Source organism: Pleurodeles waltl, chromosome 3_1 (genome assembly GCF_031143425.1).
Source record: "Pleurodeles waltl isolate 20211129_DDA chromosome 3_1, aPleWal1.hap1.20221129, whole genome shotgun sequence".
Classification (NCBI taxonomy): Eukaryota; Metazoa; Chordata; class Amphibia; order Caudata; family Salamandridae; genus Pleurodeles; species Pleurodeles waltl.
Genome location: NC_090440.1, coordinates 43,016,125 through 43,037,177, shown reverse-complemented (window position 1 = coordinate 43,037,177; position 21,053 = coordinate 43,016,125). Strand labels below are relative to the sequence as shown.

Genomic DNA, 21,053 nt, shown 5'->3' with positions numbered 1-21,053 from the left:
AATACGTTCTGCTTTGTGACGTCATGCTGTCTCATTCACTAGTCCCTTCAGTCCTCTGATTGAACAGTTGCGCCCTAAGCCGTCTTTTTCCCACCATGCCACCTCAGTTTGGACCTAGCCATATGCAAATCAGGCTGATGAGCCCAAATCTGGGGTGAAACCTTCACTGGTTTGCTTGTGTTCCGGTTCAGGGAGGACCAGGCTCGGCAGTTCGGGCTGGACTGCTCCTATTGGAACAGGGTCAAGACTGATTTGCATATAGCTGGGTCCCAACTGAGATGGCACAGAGTGCCAAATAACGATGGATTGTGTTGCGGCCTGTGTGCTACCAGTGGTTGAGATTAATTCAAGCATTCCATCCATCACTGTTTTGTATGCTTATTGTGTCGCCATTAGTGGGACAGATTTGGCTTCGTGGGTCCCGTCCACCCTGTGTCACTGGAACCAAGCTGTACCTGACTAATAAACCCATAACTAGGGTGAAACCAGTCCTTGGTTGCTTGTGTTACGGTGCAGGGAGGACCTGGTTTGGTAATTAGGGCTGGACTTCTACTGGATCAGGGTCAAGAATGATTTGTTTGTAGCTGGGTCCAAACTGAGTGTGTAAAATAACAATGAATTGGGTTGCAGCCCAAGTGATTACCAGTGGCTGAGATTAATTAAAGCATGCCTCCATCCGTCACTATTTTGTATACCTACTACGCGTTAAGTCACTGCCTCCTGCCCTTCTCCCCAAAGTCTGCTGAATGGACCGAAATTGCTGTTCACTTTGGCTGGAAGTACATTTTGGTTGTACTTCCTGTCCATGAGAGCTTTGTTCCCTGCCAGAGTGGCAAAAATAAAACTGAGGAAGGGAAAAATATTTGTTTGCATATAAATATGTGTAGAAAACCTTTGTTGGGCAACTGCTATTACTTGTTCCTCTTAGTTGAGGAATAATTATGCTTGGAGCATGCCAACTTTCTGAAAAGCACACGTTGCTCAGTGCAGTAGTCTGGTTAGGACAAGTGAAGTGTCATGTGCATGTCCAAACAGCAAGTGCAGTTTGACAGGTTCTGCAGGGACTTCAGAGACAGTCAGTTTGGTTTAAAGAGGATGGAAAATGCTTTGATTCCTCAGTGCTGCTGCCAATTAGCTTGATCTGCATTCTTGTTCTATCATAGGAGAGTGCTAAAGCCAGTTACTTATCTGTTGACCACTCATATCACTCTCTTTGTGTTTCTGTTCTTTAGGTGGTAGTGCTGAATGGCTGCGGATCACTCTTTTCATCGCTGGCTTCTGTTCTCTGTGATCCTGGGGGTAAGACATGAGTGTTTTATTTTGGTTCCAATAAATGAGTGTATTTGTGGTGCACAGACTGCATTTTGAGAGCTATACAAGTAAGGCTTTCTGAGTGGTCTTAGACACAGATGTGTGATTGTTGGAAAATGTGTAAAATGTAGGTGCTAAAAAGAAATAGAAAACCTGGATTTGTAAAGAGCATCAAATCACCCGTGAGGGTCTCAAGGTGCTAGGAACATGTGGGTGTAGAATTAATAATGTTCATTGAAGCCGTCTGGTGAAACCACAGAGGCTTTAGATTACTGGAGGTATCTGTTGCCTGATTGCATCTGATTAATGGTTTTATCAGTGAGTGATTCACTGGATGAATATATGACCCAAACCTTTAGTTTTGGAATGTAGGTAGCAAAGTTTCAGTGGTTACTGTAACACTAAAAAAGCTGCGGTTGTATTGCTAAGGCTTCCTGCTGCATGGGAACTCAGTTACTCTGATGGGGGGATTTCTTAAAAGAAACAGGAGACAGTCATCTCTGGAATATGACACATTATCACACGCCAGCTGTATGAAAAGAAATGTGTATATGTTGATCTTCCTTCAGGATCAGGAGGGGGATTTTATCTATTGGTCATTTTTAAAGTGTGGTAACAGGCATGAAAGTACAAAGGGCACTTAAGAATACATGTTATTTTTATGACAATCTGAGTTGTTTTAGTATTTAAATGTGTGTCATGTTTTTGACAATTTGATTTGTTTTAGTATTTTAATGTGTATGTACTTTACTCTGTACTTTTATGCCACGGAAGAGTAGCAGATAAAGTTATTGACTGATCTGCCATCAATGTGCATTTGTCTTATTCGTTACAATAGTCCTTCCTTGTTTTGTGTTTCAGATGCTGTGTTGATTGGCACTCCCTTCTACGGTGGGATCACACAAAGCATCTTCCTCTACAGTAGCGTCAAGCTGTTTTATGTGCATTTAGATAGCAAGGTACGACCTGTGCCCCATTTATTGCGGTCAGAACAGCACAGCCACCAAAGAAGTAACAGGAATCTTCTGTTGTTTTAAGCCCAGACCAGGAGAAGGCGAAATCGCCTCCAGCAGGTTTAAATTCCAGCTACGAACGCCAGAAATTGTTTGATCCATTAGCTTATTGAAGTGCCTCTTTGAAAAATCCATATGTCCAAACTCCTCATTGAACTGACGCGCTCAGACTCTGGAGATTTGAGTAGATATCTACCCAAAATGAAAGACACTTAATCCTTCACACGCCTTCCACTCAACATGTCCCTTCTTATCAGAGGTTAGAGATGTTTCTGTGTGCAGCTTGATCAATGGTATGTTAAGAATATTAGTTAATGTAGAAAAGAGTCACTGACCCTCACCCACTAGCTTGTTGGAATTTATCATTTTATTAATATTATGTCATTTTGATAATACTAAACTAATTAACAGCAAAGTCCATTTGCTTCTCTAAGGGGTCAGTGTTGGTAGCCTCAGTTTAGTTCACAGTGGATACACATTCGCATGAGTATAACTCTCTCTGTCCTAGACCTCACTCGTCATGTGTGAAGCAGACTGATGGTGGATAGGATGTGAATTGAATTGAATTACTCTGAACCTTAACTTTCTCAATTCGTGGGTGTTTTTGAAAGTTCTCATTGCTTTAATTTTGTGGCTAAACAATAAACTTTCAACTCAAGTAGTGCCAATATTTCATGACCTTCAATTGTAGATAATTATAATAAAATGTACAGGGTGGTCATAATGTGTCACTGCTCTCCATATAATGCAGGAGTTATGCATGTTTGTTTGTCATACCGATACATAGGTACCATTTTTGCAATAAGTTACCTTTTCATATCTTTCTAATCACACTTTAACCTTATCCACCTGCTCTGCAATCTTTGTCGAGCCATCCCTTGTTATACCAAAGTGTTCTTTTAATGCAGCACATCTCTGTTTTTTACACAGATAAGCGGCACAGCCTCTCGCCCATTTCAGTTGACTGTCCAGAAGCTGGAAAAAGCTTTCCTGAAAGCTAAGTCTGAGGTGAGTGAGCTTTCCGTGTTAGTCTTAGAAGGCATCGAGCAGAATGTACCATACAGCTATGGTTTTGTACAACATTAAATAGATTAGCCTACATCTTGGATCTCTCACATTTCTAATTCGAACCGCCTGTATCTGGCATATACCTGGAATGCCTTCGTCTTTTGTGCATCTTTCCCCTTTTTATGCCAAATTGTGTGAAATGAACCTTTTGTTGTAGTCATCAGTTCCATCTTGTGGACTTTTAACCACATTTTCCTTTAAATTGTTGTTGTTTTGTGTCTTTCCTTTCTTTGGCTCAGGCAGTTTAGACCAAGAGGATTAAGCCGTGTGTGCAGTCTGACAAGTGGTTTGTAATATCTGTCAGATTCCTGTGCTGTTGGGTGTGTGCAAGACCATCAGACAATTTCTCTAAAAGAAAGTGAAGGAGACCCTGTATCACAAGAGATGTGAATCCTCATAGGTGGCTACAATAGAGCTTGCAGTAACCCTCCATCACCACCAGGGAGGGCGTGGGCCAAAATTCTTATTCATTTTTTTTTTTCAAATACCCCCGGTTCATCACTTGCCTTAACCTGAACCATTTTCTATCCCTTTGGAAGTTCAAGAAATTTAAGACTCTAGGCAGCTCCTTTCAGCAGTTGAGAACGATGACTGATTATAGCTTTTTGACAGGTCTTGTGTTTACAAATGACCTGCCAGCAGAATTATAGCAAGTTCTAGCAGTTCACTGTTGTCCACATTAACAGTGCAAGATGCTACTTAATAGTTTAACAGACTACTGAGAACACTTGCATCAATACTGGGCCGGAGCAGCTACTTTAATCTGTGCATGCCGCTTCTGCGGAACTGGCCCCATCCAATCTGGTTCTAGTCCTACACAGTCTCCTTCCTAGAGCCCTGCAGCCTGGTGTTGTCAGAGTCCCCTGGAGCCTAGTATTTTCAAGGCTCCTGCATCTTAGTGGTTTCCTTTGTAGTCAAAAGTGGTGACTCTTCAGCTAGGCATGTCAGAGCCCTGGAGTATGCTGCTGATCATGCCTGCACTGGTCCATCCATCATGAGACCTCTGAGTTAGTAGCCCATGCTCCAAACATGTTGACAAGGTACAACTGCTGTAACCACAGTTTCGGTCATGACAAACTCATTTGAGAATGGCTGGTGATCCACTTAAGTAGTTTTTCTATGAGAAGGCTGGGATCAGTTTATTATATCCTTCCAAGCACTTGTTGGATTAAAGAAACTATTCCTAGCCTAAAAGGCTGTATTTCTGTTGGTCAGCTGTAAGTTAATAGTGGCAATTACCCATAAAGCCACAGCTGTCCGCTTGTGTCTTAAAACAGGGGGCAAAGACTCAACTTGTCTGTGCCCGCCTGCGGAATTATTATTGCACTGACTGAATAGCAGGCCCAGCTGGCATCCGCGCTCAACTCATGAATGGGAACTGAATGAGGCAGTCCTTAACTCCATCTTCAAGGCCTGGGAGCACTGAGAGGTGGACATCTTCACAAAACACTTGATCAAAAAATGCTACTCTGCCTCCTAAATGGGCATCTGCTCCAGATCACTAACATGTTTAAACTCAACTAGCTGTAGAGATTTCTATATATCTTCTCCCTTCTCCCACTATCTTCCCCTGACTCCTCTGTCTAGAGCTGTGAATCTCAAACGTTTTAGAACTACAACCCAATTTTTAGAATGAGTAACTTACGCCACCAGCCTAGCTTTAACGGACATGAGGTGTGGGCTGGGTTTAATGCAATAGCTTTCAATTACCAAAATAACATACTCTTGACAACTTTTGTGTTAGTTTCTGACAACAATTGTTTGTCAGTGTCACAACCTGGACCATGTCCTTAGATATGTCTTTATTGGTCTGTGACCAAGATATTGATCTGCCCATAGAAGTGTCAGATGGTGACCCGCGCTGGAGCACTTTCTATAGAGGGGCGCTGGCCTGTGGAATGTGTTGAATAAAATCACAAGGCTTCTGAAAAATCTGTTCATACCAGTGATTTGTAGCAAACTTGAAATGCCCTTCTGCAGCAGAGTATAGGATAAGGCCACGAGGCCCTGCGGTGGGTGGGTGGGTGTGTTCTCGTTCTCTCTCTCTCTCTCTCTCTCTCTCTCTCTCTTCTTCTCTCTCTCTTCTCTCTCTCTCTTCTCTCTCTCTCTTCTCTCTCTCTCTTCTCTCTCTCTCTCTCTCTCTCTCTCTCTCTCTCTCTCTTTTGGCTCGGACCGTTAGGCTACATCTATATTTCTCAATTTGTGAGTGAAAGTCATACACAAGTGGGATGATTGTTTATTATACCGTATTGTGAGAACATTCTCTGTTGAAATTGGTTTGTGAAGTACAGTGATAAACGTATTGTATGTAGATGGTGGTGGATTTTGGAGCACACGTCACAAATCTATTGCTAAAGCATTGTTGGAGCACACTATCGTTTACAGACAGCACATTTTTCACAGAAGTGGCCACTGCATTTGCATAGTCACAGTTTTATTGATAACACTATACAGCACTCGAATGATAATCTGTGGAATTGGGGTTTGCACATCACCAAGTAAAAGTATCTTAATCTGCTTTGATTTTATTAAAATCGTTGTTTCTATCACACTTCAGAGTTACAAAAAATGTACTTTATCTTTGCTTTCGTAACTGCTGATGAATTCTGAAATATTTGTACAGTTCCTTTACAGGTATTTACATTTTGTTGTGTGTTACAAAATAATGACATCCTACAGTCCTTCATTTCCCTGTATCGCAGTAAGATTGTCACATAGTTCAGTTTAAAAACTCCTCTCACTTTGCAGCCAGAGAAATGAAAAATAAACACAAATCCCCAAGTTCAAACAATAAGCAGTAATTTGTCAGAAGACATAGCCTGACATTTCACCTCTGTCTTTGAAGCACAACAAATGTGACAAGGTGAATCCAAAACGTAAAGGCATTTTTCATTTAATACTCTTTTGGGACTCAACAGAAATCGGCTGGTGAGCCACCAGTGGATGGTGGTCCACAGTTTGGAAAATGCTGGTCTAGTGTTCAGTAAAAAATCGAGAATATTTGAGATTTATTTTTAACACTGGTAGCTCTGTTGCCTGCGATCTGGTATTTTGACATCTTGCATTTTCCTCAGAAGAAGGTCGTCTGGGTTCTTCCAGGGCCAGGACTGTCTAATCGCGGATGAGGGAAGAATATTCCACCCCTCTACAGTCTCTGTGCTTGAATGCCGGAATACTGAGGAGAGAGCCTTTCCCCCGTTAGCCCATAAATCCTGAATGTTGTTGCGGCTGCCATGAAATTCATCATCAGATCCAAACATAAGTGGTTGATGATGTCCAAAGGCGGCATCCTTCTGATATTACCTAAACATAGCATCATTTTGTTTTCTAGGCACCTGCTGGAAACAGGCATGTAGGTGGAAATATGTAAATCCTCTTTGACCCTACTGGGTGCACAGAAACAGTCTGCAAAGTACTTCATCTGCTCAATCAAAGCTATCAAATATCTCCAGCCGTCAGGAGGTCGGTTGTCAGATAGGATTTGAGCCTTGTTGTTTCTCACAAGGGTTCATACAGAACCCTGTAGAACTAAAGGCCTTCTGTGACAGCGCTGCTTTTTGGCAAAACAGCTTCTTTGATTTAGAGGTTACATTATTGAGCTCTAGTCTCTATGCATTTTGGAATCAATCATTATTTTCTATCAGGATGGGGCACAGTTTGTATTTTTTTTTTTTTTTTTTTTTTTAATAAACTACTGGTACCTTCATGAGCGATAGGATTCTTTAAAAAATGTTTTTAAAGAAATGTTTTCTGTTTGACAATGTAAATGCAGGAACTAAGGTCTACTGCACCTTGCAGACCTCCATCCCTGCATTTGCAGCCAATAACAGGGGGTTTAAAACTGCGACCTACCTAATATTCATTAGGCAAGTTGGTTTTCATCTCCTTGTGAATGGAGAATTTGTGATGCAACAGATGGGTGTTCGTACATCAGGGCGTCTCTTTCATAAGATTTATATTTATAAAACACTCCTATATTTTGTGTAGTACAAGTCAAATCACAGGCACATATGTGTTTATTTGCCTGCTCCATTTTTATGTAGTAGCCTGGCGCTTAAATGCATGAAGCATGGCAAAATTGCGTATATGTGAATTCCCAACTCTTCAGTTTTCTCTCCTGTGTATCTCAGAATGTTTAGGCCTACAGTTTCCTCTCCTGTGTGTCTCAGAATGTTTAGGCCTACAGTTTCCTCTCCTGTATGTCTCAGAATGTTTAAGCCTAATGGCACCGTCTGTTGGCAAATTTGTTTTCTTTTCATGGCGCCAATGGCCTACCTTTTCTTTCAGGGCACCATCGTGAAGGCTCTGTTCCTCATCAATCCCCACAACCCTCTGGGGGATGTCTACTCCCTCGCAGAAATGAAGGAGTTTCTGGAATTTGCTAAACGGTAAGGAGTGTGCACAGTCACTGTATCCTGAATGATGTCATATAGTTGGTGAAGGACAGTCCTGGTTGAAGCATAAAACAAGTTAATTTGTCCTGTGAAGAGGAAGGTACATGCTTGATTAAAAGCTACCTGGTACCAATTGAATGTCATCTGTTATCCCGGGAACCATGCTGTTCCTTTACAGAGTACACTAACCGCAAACCATTACATAAAGTAAAGTACCATACAGATAGGTCAGCCAGCAGTAGTCAGGAAAGGGAGTCCACACTCTATGCTGGGTGCATCTTCTATTAGTTTCACTGGGCCTATTATAATATAAACATGCATAGAAGAGACGGCACGCATGTAATTAAAAAGACTTGATTGAGTTGGTTGGTTTTCAAAGATCAAAACAGTCATTTTTTTCTGTCTAGATGGTGTGTGGAGTTGTACGACGATACTTCTAACATGGAATGGTACATCTGTGTTACAGAGATTGGAGTTCTAATTACCCCTATCACGGCAAAGTTAGGCAGCAAAGTGGTATGCATGCAAATAGTCCGTCAGTAGACACCAACGACCAAAATAAACTTGTGATGTGTTCTGAAATTAACCAAGTAGCAGTTTACCACGTAGGTGCTGACACTCAACCCCAACCCTTGGAAAACAACAATGAAGTCCTTTCATAATAATAAAGCATGGATAGAAAGTTGACCAGTCCCCTAGGTCAACACACACCTTTCAAGAAAGAATGACATGTAACTTATTGAAAAAATCCATATATTTGCAAATTAAAAGAAGATTGCAAAAGTGACGGCGCAGTGAAAAAGTGATGAAATCATCGCTCCCCAGCTGCGGGCTGTCATCAACAGTTCCTTGGAGACCGCAACCTTCCCAGCTATTTGGAAACACACCGAAGTCAACGCTCTTCTCAAAAAACCCAAAGCAGACCCTGAAGACCTCACAAACTACCGACCCATCTCTCTACTCCCCTTCCCCGCAAAGGTCATAGAGAAGATAGTAAACATACAACTATCTCGCTTCCTAGAAGACGACAACATACTCGACGTCGCCCAGTCTGGATTCCGCAAAAACAACAGCCCGAGACCACCCTCATTGCCTGTACAGACGACATCAGGACCAGATTGGACAAGGGCTAAACCGTCGCCCTCATCCTCCTAGACCTCTCCACAGCTTTCGACACCGTATGCCACCAAACCCTCCGCACACGCCTCTTCGACGCCGGAATTCACCACAAAGCCCTGGACTGGCTCACCTCATTCCTCTCTGAAAGAACCCAAAGAGTTCTCCTTTGCGGTCTACAGCCACCAAGACCATCTGAGGGATCCCCCAAGGATCCTCCCTCAGCCCCACCCTTTTCAATATCTACATGGCTCCTCTCGCCAACATCATCCACCCCCACGGCCTCACCATCATTTCATACGCTGACGACACCCAGCTCATCATCTCCCTCACGAAGAACCCATCTACCACCAAGAATAACCTACACGCCTGACTCCTCGCCATCGCTAACTGGATGACAGCAAGCCACCTCAAATTGAACTCGGAAAAAAACGAGATCATCATCTTCGGTCCCAACAAGACAGCATGGAACGACTCTTGGTGGCCCACCACCCTTGGACCACCCCCAACACCCACCACCCACGCACACATCCTCGGCATCATACTAGACTCATCTCGCTCCATGACTCAGCAAATCAACGGCATATCATCCTCCTGCTTCAACACCCTTTGCATGCTACACAAGAATTTCAAATGGATTCCTTTAGAAACAAGAAGAACGGTCACCCACGCCCTCATAAGCAGCAGACTGGACTACGGCAAAGCCCTCTATGCAGGGACAACAGCCAAGTTTCAGAGAAAACTCCAGCGAATCCAGAACGCAGCCACACGTTTCATCTTCAACCTCCCTCGCCACGACCACATCTCCGCCCACCTCAGATCCCTACACTGGCTGCCCATCAACAAAAGGATCACTTTCAAAATCCTTGTCCACGCTCACAAGGCCCTCCACGAAACTGGACCAGCCTACCTCACCGAGCGCATCAACTTCCACAAACCTACTCGACAGCTCCGCTCTGCCGACCTCGCCCTCGCTACAGTCCCCAGCATCCAACACACCCCCTCCGGAGGCAGATCCTTCTCCCACCTTGCTGCCAAAAGCTGGAACTCTCTCCCCACCAACCTACGCAAGACCGAGGACCTCCTAACCTTCAGAAAGCACCTCAAAACATGGCTTTTCGAGCAGTAACACCCCCCTCCCAAGTGCCTTGAGACCCTACTGGGTGAGTAGTGCGCTTTAGAAATTTGTTTGATTGATTGATTGATTGATTGATGTTTAGTGAATCTTGACACAAGACAATTATATGCAACATATACAAAATAGACAAGAATTTTACAAGAATCTACAATGCACCGAATGCCCACAGCCACTTGGATCAATGGACCCTGGGATTCAAGCCCAGCAACAAAATAAGGTAAGAGTCCTGTATCTTTCAATGTATATAAAGCATGGGAACAACAAACAAGTTGATGTTTTGACCCCCTATTTGGATGAATCATAAGTGGTAGACACTTATAGGAAGAAAAAATAATATCCACACTTTGAATACAAAACTGGTCTCCCCCAAATGATATAATCCGTCCATGATGGAAGACAAAACAGGGCACATCTTACCCAACCAACACCAAGAAATGTGGATCAACTTCTTTGAAAGGAGTCCCATTCATATTATTTTCTGCAGGGAACAACAAGAAATGTACACCATGCTTATTGAACAGAGAGAATCAAACTCATCGAAAGGGAAACGTTTTTTAAGGCTGAGTTACTTAATAGTTGGAGGTCCTCACATCCTTTGAGCGGATCAGTATCAGCTTTCTTGCAGGTTGGATTTTTCTGGATTCTTCAGAGGTGGCGGACGGACACATGGGTCTCTATGTAATATGAATGTTTTGGAATGCGGTGTCTGCACATTCCCTCGTTAAAACACATTGATGACTTTGTAGCTTCTTCCTTCCTTTGTTCCCGTGCCTTTGTTGCAGAATTAGTGTTGTCTTGGACCACGGGGTGACTGCTGTACTTTTTACTGTTCTTTCATATATATGCCCCTTCATTCCTCAACTTTTCCGTTTCAATGGGTTTGATTCCCTTCAGTCGATAAGCATGGTGTACATTTCTTGTTGTTCTCTACAGAAAGTAATATGACTGGGACTCCTGTTAAAGAAATTGATCCAAATTTTCATTGGTTGGGTAAGATTTGCCCTTTCTGTCTTCCACCTTGGGCGGAATATATCATTTGGGGGAGACCAGTTTTGTATTTAAAGTATGAAATAATTTTTTCTTCCTATAGGTTTCTATCAATACATCGTCCTGATGATGACCCCAAATAGGGGGTCGAAACGTCGACTTGTTCGTTCTGCCCATCCCTTATATACGTTAAAGGATACAGAACTCTTACCTTATATTGTTGCTGGGCTTGAATCCCAAGGTATATTAGTCCAAGTGGTTGTGGGCCTTCGTGCGTTGTAGATTCTTGCACAATTTTTGTATATGTTGTATATAATTGTCTTCTTCTCTCACGATTCACTAAACATCACTTATTCACTGCGCCCTCACTTGGAGCACCTTTTTGCAATCTTCTTTTAATTTGCATTATGTGGATATTTTCAGTTAGTTATACGCCATTCTTTCTTGCAAGATATGTGTTGACCTAGGAGTCAGATCAACTTTGTGTCCATGCTTTATTATTATGAATGCAGTTCATTGTTGTTTTCCCAGTAGAACATTTGTTTGAACAGCAATATTACCCTTGTTCCAGGGATTATAGGAATTTGGAGCCCATTGTCACAGATATTTACTAAAGCTTTATTGTAGCACACTATCAGTAACAGAGAGCAAATTTTCCACTGAAATGGCCACTACATTTGCACAGACATTCAGTTTTATTGGTAAAACTATATAGCACACAAATGAAAAATTGTGGAATTGGGGTTTCAGTGACTATCATTTGCGCATCACCAAGTAAAATTGTTTTCAGTTGGTTTTGATTCTGTTAAAATCTTTGTATCCATCACACTGCAGAGTTACAAAAAAATTTGCTTTATTTTTGCTTTCGTGTCTGCTGATGAATTCTGAAATATTCGTACAGTTCATTTAAAGGTATTTAAATTGTGTTATGTGTTACAAAATAATGACATCCTATAGCCTTTCCTTTACATGTACCCCAGTAGGAATGTCACATAGTCCACTTTAAAAACTCGTGTCACTTTGCAGTCAGAGAAGGGAAAATAAACACCAATCCCCATGTTAAAATAAATAAGCAGTAATTTGTCAGAAGACATAACCTGAGATTTGACCTCTGTCTTTGAAGCACAGCAGATATGACTTGTTGGGTTTGTGGCACAACACATCAGAATGTTTTTTGACCATTTTTACTTGAAAGCATGTTACACAACCATTGATCATTGTAGCATTGAATCATGATTCAAAACCTTATTGGCAGAGAATATGCATGGCCTGCCTCAAAAACTTATTAGTATGTCAGTCATATATTAAATGAACCATAATTTTCCACACAAGGGCCTGGCATCCCTACAGAAAAAGAGCAGTAGAACAGGGGATGTCCTGTGCCCGAGCCAGTAACCGTCAGAAAAGAAGTAAGCATATCAAGACAATAAAAGCAACAAGTGTTCATCTCTACAACTTAACTGCAGCTCAAGATATTAGCTAAGTGAGTGCCTTGGGGCAGGAATGGTTAGATGATGAAGTCTAATGATCTAGTGAGATACATTGGTGTGGGTAAATTGTGCTAATCATACAGCAAGGTAGGGGACAGGGGGGTCAGAGTAAGTGTTTGTTCACTCACAGGGCAGCAGATTATATTGTGTAATTGTTAGCCTTAAAAGAGACGTGTTGTCAGGCTTCCTAAAAAGGCAAAAAAACAATAGTATGTCTGAACCCTGTTCGTGATAGGGATGGGGGGGGTTGGAATTATTTCACATGAACAAGGATTTCCCAGTAAGTGCGGGTCATAAGCTTGTGTTGATTAAGTAACCAGAGGAAGGGCAAACAGACACCTCCGCTTCAGACCTGATCGTTAGCACATAGTACTTTATGCCTTGACTGCAGCACTGGGCGTTATTCGGAACCGGGATAGGTTGTAGCTAAAGGATCAGATCTTGTATGTTGAAGCTTGTACCATTGCAATGGTGGGACCTAGCACTTAGGTTATTAGAGGACCTCTACTGAAAGTGCATGCAGGAGAGCATCAAAGGTGCAGTAGACCAATGCACTAAGCAGCTGGACAGTTTATAACTTTAACTAAGTTCATGGATTTTGATGTCCAGTGCAGGGCATGTAGTTTCAGGACTCTGAAAGGAAGAAATAACTATGACGTAGTCCTAGCTCCTCAGCAGCTGGTCAGGCCTCCTGGTTGTTGTCAAGAAAGTAGCTCCAGATGGCATACTAAATTCAGGAGCTGATCATTCGATCTGTATTCATTCGTTCATACAAAGCCATATTTGTCATATCTCAGTCCTTCGGTCACTGTAGTCACTGAGTCGGCTCCCACTTTCCTCAAAATGCAAACTTTGGCATCAGCCATTGCTGCGGCAAGCCTTCTCCGCACACGAGAGATCATATATGATCAGAAGCTGCATTATTATGGTAAGACTCTGTCACTGGATTGTCTCATATAGACTTCAGTTTGGCTCCAGGTCCATTGCAAGTTTTGACGGGACTGTAAGATGTGTCTCATGTAACAGATCTTGCATCTCAGGTTTTGCCTAAGGAGCTTGGCTAGGGATCAGTTCCAGCTCTCTAGGATTTTGAAATACCTGAACTTCAGTCTGGCTTCTCTCAATCCCTTGTTCTGGTACAGCAGTAATTTACCACTGTTCATATGTGCATATTCTATTCCTAAATGGTCTTGCCACATCCGGAGTCAAGAGCTTTCTGATGTATACTACTAACTGCAGATGGCTCTCCTTTACAACCTCCCTAGACACCAGACGACTGTATCTGGGAGAGTTAACAATGGTGTTCCTGCCTGCCACTAGGTGGATTTTTTACGCCCCGCATTGATGTTCTGCCTCACAAGTGACAGAGTGGAGTTGCATATAAGTGCTACTCTTGCGGTCTGACATCAATTCCTTTCTTTGTGGCCCTTCTATGTGACTCTGGATCTTCCTTCCAACTTTTTCCTCAGCAGTTGACACGTTTTTCCTTACAAAATTTTACTTCTTTTCCATGTGCAACAGAAATATTGTCCCTCCTAAAGCTACACTATTTATGCCTTGTAGGGACTGTTGCAGATCCCCATGAGATGTACTATGCCGAAGAGTCAATTCCAGAATCAGTCCTAATACACCCTGAATTTCCAGGTTCATCAAATACGTTGCAACGTAATGAGGCCGTTGGAGAAGTCATTTTGTGAATTTTTGGTACTCTTCCGGTTTCCTCTGGCCTGCCTTCGGGCCCCAAGAACTCACAGAGGCCTCCAGTATAGGGACCCCTGGTGACAGTAACCACCAGCTAGCTTTCCCTCTGTACTGGCTGTGCTTCCTAAACTCCCCTCTGGTTCTGCTGCAATGCCAGAGCCTGCTTCTAAGCCAGCACCAAAATCCACTCTGGTCTCTTTGACATCAACGACACTGGCACCACAGGAAGATCTCTTTCCTCTCCTGCTGAGCTTAATTCATCTCTGCACCAACTCAGGTTGTGTCCCAAGGCCGTACCAACACACCTGGCCCCAATCCAAGTCAGGTAGAACCATGCATATGCCTCGGAGCTTCACCTCAGTGCTCCAACAACTTTCCCCTTTAGACTCTGATCAGAACCAACCAGTCTTTGGAGATGATGAGGGGGATTATTTTCTCCAGCACTACAGTGATGGCAATCTGTATATGGACCTGCAGGAGGCAAGTGGGTTGGACACTTCCCTTGACACTGTGCTGTGTTCCTTCCCCCGGGTCATCATCATAAGAAAGTGCCTCCTGTGCTGTGGTGATGTGACAGGCAGCGAAGGTATTGGATTTACAACTGCCAACTAAGGTAGTCAAAACTCACATACTGACAGACGTTTTGCAGCCTGGACAAACTTCATCCAAAAACTTCCATATAATGAAGCCCTGTCTGTCACCCTTCTGGACACCTAGTCTAGTCCTTGTTCCTGCCCACTAGTGAACAGACAGGTTGCCAGATGCCACAGGCCTCTGCCGGGCAACCCTGATTTTTTGGTGAAGCACCCTACACCAGAAACTTTGATGGGTCAGGCTTCCACCAGTAGGGTGAACCCCAATTCATTCCCTACAACTCCCCCAGACAGGGAGTCTAAACGAATAGTCTATCCGGGCAGTCAGTATCAACTGCTTGCTCGAGAGAAATACCTATGTTTCATGTGACATAGTTAGGAAGGTCTTTCTGGCAGACCACAAGGAATTTCAAGCACAAAACATTCAGGATTCTGCTAAATAAATTTTACATTCTGGATTGTTCAGAACCGACTGCTTGGGCCGAGCAGTTGGCGCTGGCACAATGCTTCAGCAGCATGCTTGGATGAGATCCGTGGGGCTTCTCCATGGACCTACCGCATATGCCATTTGATGGCACTCATTGTCTTTGTGTTTCCTCTACATTTCTACTTTCTATACCTGTGCAACAGTGTCGCCAACAGTTTTGCCTCTTTAAAAACTACTCCGGAGGTTTGCCACGCCACCTAGGCCCGGTCCTTTGCTTGGTGCTGAAAGCCTTCTATCCATCAGAGGGAGGGTGGCTGATGTTCTCACGGCAAAACCACCACCATGTGGTACGGTAACTAGCAGGGAGGGGTGGGGTCTGCATCCTGTGCCAGGAGGCACTTTGTGTCTTGGGTTGTCTGGAGCGGTAGGGCATTTCCCTGGTCGTGAACCGCCTGGCGGAATCTTTGAACTTCAGGGCGGATGGACCCAGACAACAGTGCCTGGCAGATCACAACTGGCGGTTATTCTCCATGATGATGCAGAGCATCTTCCAGCGGTGGGAAGAACCCTGGATGGATCTTACCCTACTGCAATAGTGCGCAATGTAAAATATTTTGCACTCTGGAGTTTCCAAGACAGGTCTCTCAGAGACTCATTCCGAATAGAGTGGAGTACAGGACTCCTCTATGCCGTCTGTCGCTGCCCTTCCTGCCCAGAGTCCAGAAGAACATAAAAAATGACCAAGCAAAAACACTGGTGTTTGCGTAATAAGTTCCTTTTCAGCCCCAGCATTAAAATACAATTTGTTACATGTAGGGGTGCCATGAATGGTGCTTAGGCCATTTTCAAACAATACCTGTGTGCTTCAATCAGACAAACTCTTAGGTTTTACTGTGTTTTGACCACATTAAAATATTCTGTTGAGAGACCCAATTATTTTTTTCTCGTCTTTGTTTCAGGCACGAGTTACATGTGGTAGTGGATGAGATTTACATGTTGTCTGTCTTCGAGGATTCCGAAGTATTCCAGAGCGTTCTGAGTATAGACAAGTAAGTCAAACCTTAAAGGCTGTCTCTCTCTTAATGCAACTTTTGTGGTCCTGGTTGTGCACAAGTACAGTTTTAACAGCACTTAAGAAGGTATTTTCAATTTCACAAATATCTTTTTTTTTTATTCACTCCCAAGAGGTGCAGTCCCACATCTCTGTCTGTAAAATTAAAGCGCTCAGGTACTTTAAGAAGCAGAGCCACTATGTAGGTAGCTTTTCATGCAGCTGCCATGATATAATGTTTCTTCCTTCTGGTTTGATTTAAATGTCCTTCGTCAACTCCTTGGGGGAAGTGCTCTGCTCTTCTAAGCAAATTAATAATTTACTGCTCCACACCCTCTTTGGAAACTGACTCCCCTGTGCTTTGTCTCATGTAGACTGCCTGATCCCATGAGAACTCATGTGATGTGGGGCATCGGCAAGGTAAGCGTCTTTTTGTCTATCCTCAGTTTTTTTTATACCTTGTAGAAGGCCACTATAGACTGACGTGGGACAAACAGTGCCTGGTTACATGTATTCTTCATCTCAGGAGCACACAGACAGCTACAGAAAACCCCATTTGGACTTAGGCCAGATACATCTACTAAACAGACTTATGGTTATGGGATAGAAATGTAGTTTTCCAGTGCATTTGGAAACTTGCAGTTCTATTTTTTTACACAATACACATACTGTGCAAGTGACAGTGTGTCAGTAGACGAGGCATTTTGCTGCCCCAAAGCCTGAGATCTGTAAAATTACAGAGTCATTTTTCTTATGTTCTAAACTCATTTGGTTACATTGCTGAATTACAAATTGGGTTTAGAAACCCATAATAAATATTTACTTTGAAGGGGTTTGTTTAGGGTATCCCTTCCAAACAGCAACCCAAATCCAGTCTCAAAACATTTAAATTTTACAGATACTTCAAAGGAGGTGGTAACCCATTTGCAAATTAGAAAGTGTTCCCTCAGGGCCTGATTCCCTTTGTGAATGTTAAAAAAGAAGTTTGTTGGGGAGTAGGCAGTAGTCTATGGTACCACCACCAAAACTCAAGCAAACAAAAAAACGTCCCTTTTTAAATGTAGCCAGTTTCCTTTAAGAAAAAGGAGCTGCATTAAAAAAAAAAAAAAAATGGTGACTTTATTTAAAATGCAATCACAGACCGGATGGTCTGCTGGCTCCAGCAGGCCACTATCCCTGTGATGGCATGCAACTGTAGTGTGTCGCAATTTATGACCTACTGATGAGATAGGTCAGGTTGCAACCCACTACGATTTGGAATTTTGTGAACCAACCTATTAATTCTTAGGTCGGTTCACAAAATTGCTTCCCATTCACAAAAAGTTGGTGCTCAGTTTGTGATCACTTTTTGCGAATGAAAAATTCATAGAGTGCTAGGTGTCATGATTGAGCATGGCTGTGTAATCATGTAGCAAGTTCTCAGGTGGTTCCACAGTGGGAGTGCCCATATAAAGAGAGGCATGTCTATCCACATTGTTTGTAAAATGATTGTGGTCTACTGAGAGCACCTCATGGAAACTGATTGGTTGTGTGCCTGCAGTGGGCTGCATTTGTATAAAGATGACTATATGCTAGGAGGAGTTGGACAGTTGAGAGAGAAGCTGAGGAACTCCCTTACAGCGCGCACATATCATGTTGGGCTTTGGCCTTACATACTCCCCAAATTCTAGGGCTTCCTGGCCTGAAGTAGTCCTCCCCTTGTGGACTCATGTGCTGGACACGTTAGTGTTACCCTTGTTCAAGCAACTATAGGGCAGATTTCTAAAGGCTTCCTAGCCTTGGACCTGGATCTGTGGAGGCCAAGATATGTCTGGAGATGAAGAGTAGTCGTCCGGAGCTGGATCTACCACACTTTCATGAGGCAGAACTACGGTTCGCAACTTTTTAACTAGCAGCCTGGTAGAAATTTTGCTCAACAGGTTGGATCCTGCTCTGTGTGCCAAGCCCTACCTTCCTAGCCAAGGATTCTAGGCCTGTTCAGTCATTCAGTAGACCCTTAAGAGACTCAGCAGTGTTACACATGTTTGCATTGGTTTCCACCTACTGTTGTCCGCACCCTTAGATGAGGTTAGAAGGGAGCTAGGGTCTCTTTGGGAGTATAAAAGTACTTGAATCATGAGCAAGGTAACAGTTATAGCAGGAGAGTTAAGTGCCCCATGTTTGAGGGTTACTAGGGCCATCTGTAATTAAATGCATATTCCTCAAACAAATATTAGCGTTTTCTTTCAAATGCGTTGTACTCCTCTGTGCTAGTATGCATGTACAAATTAATCTCTTGTGAGCCAGCTGAATGACCTTTGACGGTTCCCTGGAGTTGCAGGAGACAAGAATAAGGTAGAAAACCTAACTGAAGTGGCTTAATTCATAGTGATATTTAGGCATATGAGGCTTTTTGGATCATATACCACCACTGATATGGCGAGCAGTACGTAGTGGAAATAATATGAGATTTCTGCATCCACACCTACACACATTTGTTCAGTTCTGTGACTCTTAGTAGCCCACCACTGTTGAAGTGAGCTCTAGAGACACACAGATATTCACACACACCCCACCCCACCCTATAGCGGGTAGCGGTTGATTGTGATATGTAACTGATGGCTACATATTGGAAGGGTCTGACTAGGCATTACAAAGTGACCCGATCCAAGGTAACAGGCTGTGGTTTGTCTTGCTTAACTCACTGGTGATTTTCAATATGCGGGTGAGTGGTAACATCGTTTTGAGCATGAATGACGGTAATATGTTCCAAGTGTTTCCTGATTTTTTTTTGAGTCGTATGTTCACTTCTTGTTATCGTAGGACTTTGCCGTCTCAGGGATTCGCTTTGGCACATTGTATTCCCAGAACCAAGACGTCTGCAATGGTGTGGCCTCTCTGTGTTACTTCCACGGTGTCTGTGGACCCACTCAGTACAAAATAGCACAGCTGCTGCGTGACAGAGGTAGGTTTTGCATGTCTTGCTCCCCCTACTCTAGCTCAGTGTGATCAGAAGTGTCTTCATTTACAACACCTTACGCTGCATTTGAGCTTTCAGTATTCAGGGTCACTCCTGTCTCCTAAGTATTTTTTCTTTCTTACCTGCAACAAAGGCTGTGTTGAGCAATAGCCTTAAAATGACATCTGAAAGAGAACCAACCCAAACCGGTTCAGAAACCTTAGACAGTGTTTACTTATCCCCTGAATGGCAAATGTTTATAAAAGTGGGATCAATCAACTCCGCTTAGTTCCAGACTCAGGTTCTTCCTGAATAAGGAAGGGGCTGCTTTGTAGAGCTGCTGTGAAATCAGTTTGGCGTCTGCCCTACAGCCAGCCTCACAGAGATAGAGACATCAGCTGAAGTCACCACTTACTTTTGGGGTAGCTGGGTGTTATCCTATAGTGCCTAGATGCGTACCTGCTGTGTGAAAGAGGGCAGGAGTGTGTCTGTCTTTGCAGGCAGAGAGACTGTCCACCAACATGAACTCCACAGAAATCTGAGGACTGAAGAAAGTGCGCCATTAGAGACTGCTCTGAAAAGGTCTGCCCGGCTTTTCTGCACTGTTCATGTGGTGCGCTGTACCACGTTTGTGCGAGGGTGTGTCACCTTGCAGTCAACAATGGGTTTGATCACTCGTTCCTACCGCCGCAGAAGAGCAAACGGCTGTCACCCCCGAGCAGCAACCCGACCAGAGGCTGCCACTACCCAAAGATATCACCACGGGGCAGCAGCTACCTCTGCTAAGCATTTGCTTGTAGTCAACCAAGGGGGCCTCTACTAGTGAGCCAGGTGTTGCAATGAAGACCTACCTCCCAATTTGTCTTTCAACGCAATACGGAAAGGTTGCTGCTGCCACCCCAGACTGAAGAGCTCTCACCACAAAGGTGGGAGGGCGAGGCTGCTTATGGCACACATCAGGGCGTGTTGAGAGAAACCTTGAGCCTCACCTGCACCACATGAGGGACCTGAAGGTGGGTGGGCTGATCTGCCTCACCCACCAGAGACTGTCGATGCATGCTAAAGGGACCATAAGCGGTTGAACTGAGCTGTATACTTGAAACATTGAGACCATTTGAGCTAAGTGCACCAGTCCTACTCAAACACATAAAAGGGTGGGGACAGTAATAGCAGAAAGGAGAACGGGAAGGGGTTGTTACATCTCACAATAGAAAGCAGCATTCTTCAATGCAGTTTGTTATATCCACTGAATTGAACAGTGTTTAGTTGTGCTGCAAGATGAAAAGTACTTTCTTTGGGATAGATCTTACTTTAGTGTGTCTGGTGATTGTTGAGTTCTGATCTCCTGCCCTCAACAATACCTCTCTAAGAAGCATGTGACTGCTCTCGCTTGGTACCCTGAGAGTCAAGCTCGGGCAGGCTTGTAATCGGCCGAGTTTGTCTTAGTAGAATGGACCGTAGGGTACCAGTGGTAAATAATCTCAGATACCATAGTTTGGGATCTGTAGTACCTGTTTTCCCTGTGAATCCCTCCCCCACCAAGCCTCCCACCCCCAGAAACAGGGTCTGACAATCACTAATTCACTAAATCAGTAGGTCTGATCAGCCTCATTGGCTGCCTTCAAGACTTTCTTGACAGGACTGGTTCCTCTTTTTCCTTCTCTTTCTTTCCTTTTGTGCTTCTTTACCTTTAAAGTATATTCTTACATGTGAGTTCCTTTTTTAAACTGACTTTTAATTGTTTTCTTTTACTTGTACCTTAGGAAAAATGTAAATAATGTTTAAACAACATATTTCCATACCGTTTGGACCACTGAAGTGTCCGA

The 21,053-nt window shown here is 43.4% G+C and overlaps 1 protein-coding gene across 2 annotated transcripts in view; it reads left to right on the top strand.

The window, feature by feature from the left end:
- ACCS (1-aminocyclopropane-1-carboxylate synthase homolog (inactive)) overlaps positions 1 to 21,053 on the top strand; it is an 81,024-nt gene that overhangs the window by 45,361 nt on the left and 14,610 nt on the right. For both annotated transcript variants that reach the window (XM_069221800.1, XM_069221799.1), the window contains exons 6-12: positions 1,233 to 1,299; positions 2,173 to 2,270; positions 3,255 to 3,332; positions 7,680 to 7,780; positions 16,198 to 16,287; positions 16,664 to 16,709; positions 19,092 to 19,233. In XM_069221800.1, coding sequence (XP_069077901.1) covers positions 1,233 to 1,299; positions 2,173 to 2,270; positions 3,255 to 3,332; positions 7,680 to 7,780; positions 16,198 to 16,287; positions 16,664 to 16,709; positions 19,092 to 19,233 — 622 coding nt within the window. The remainder of the gene's footprint in view (positions 1 to 1,232; positions 1,300 to 2,172; positions 2,271 to 3,254; positions 3,333 to 7,679; positions 7,781 to 16,197; positions 16,288 to 16,663; positions 16,710 to 19,091; positions 19,234 to 21,053) is intronic.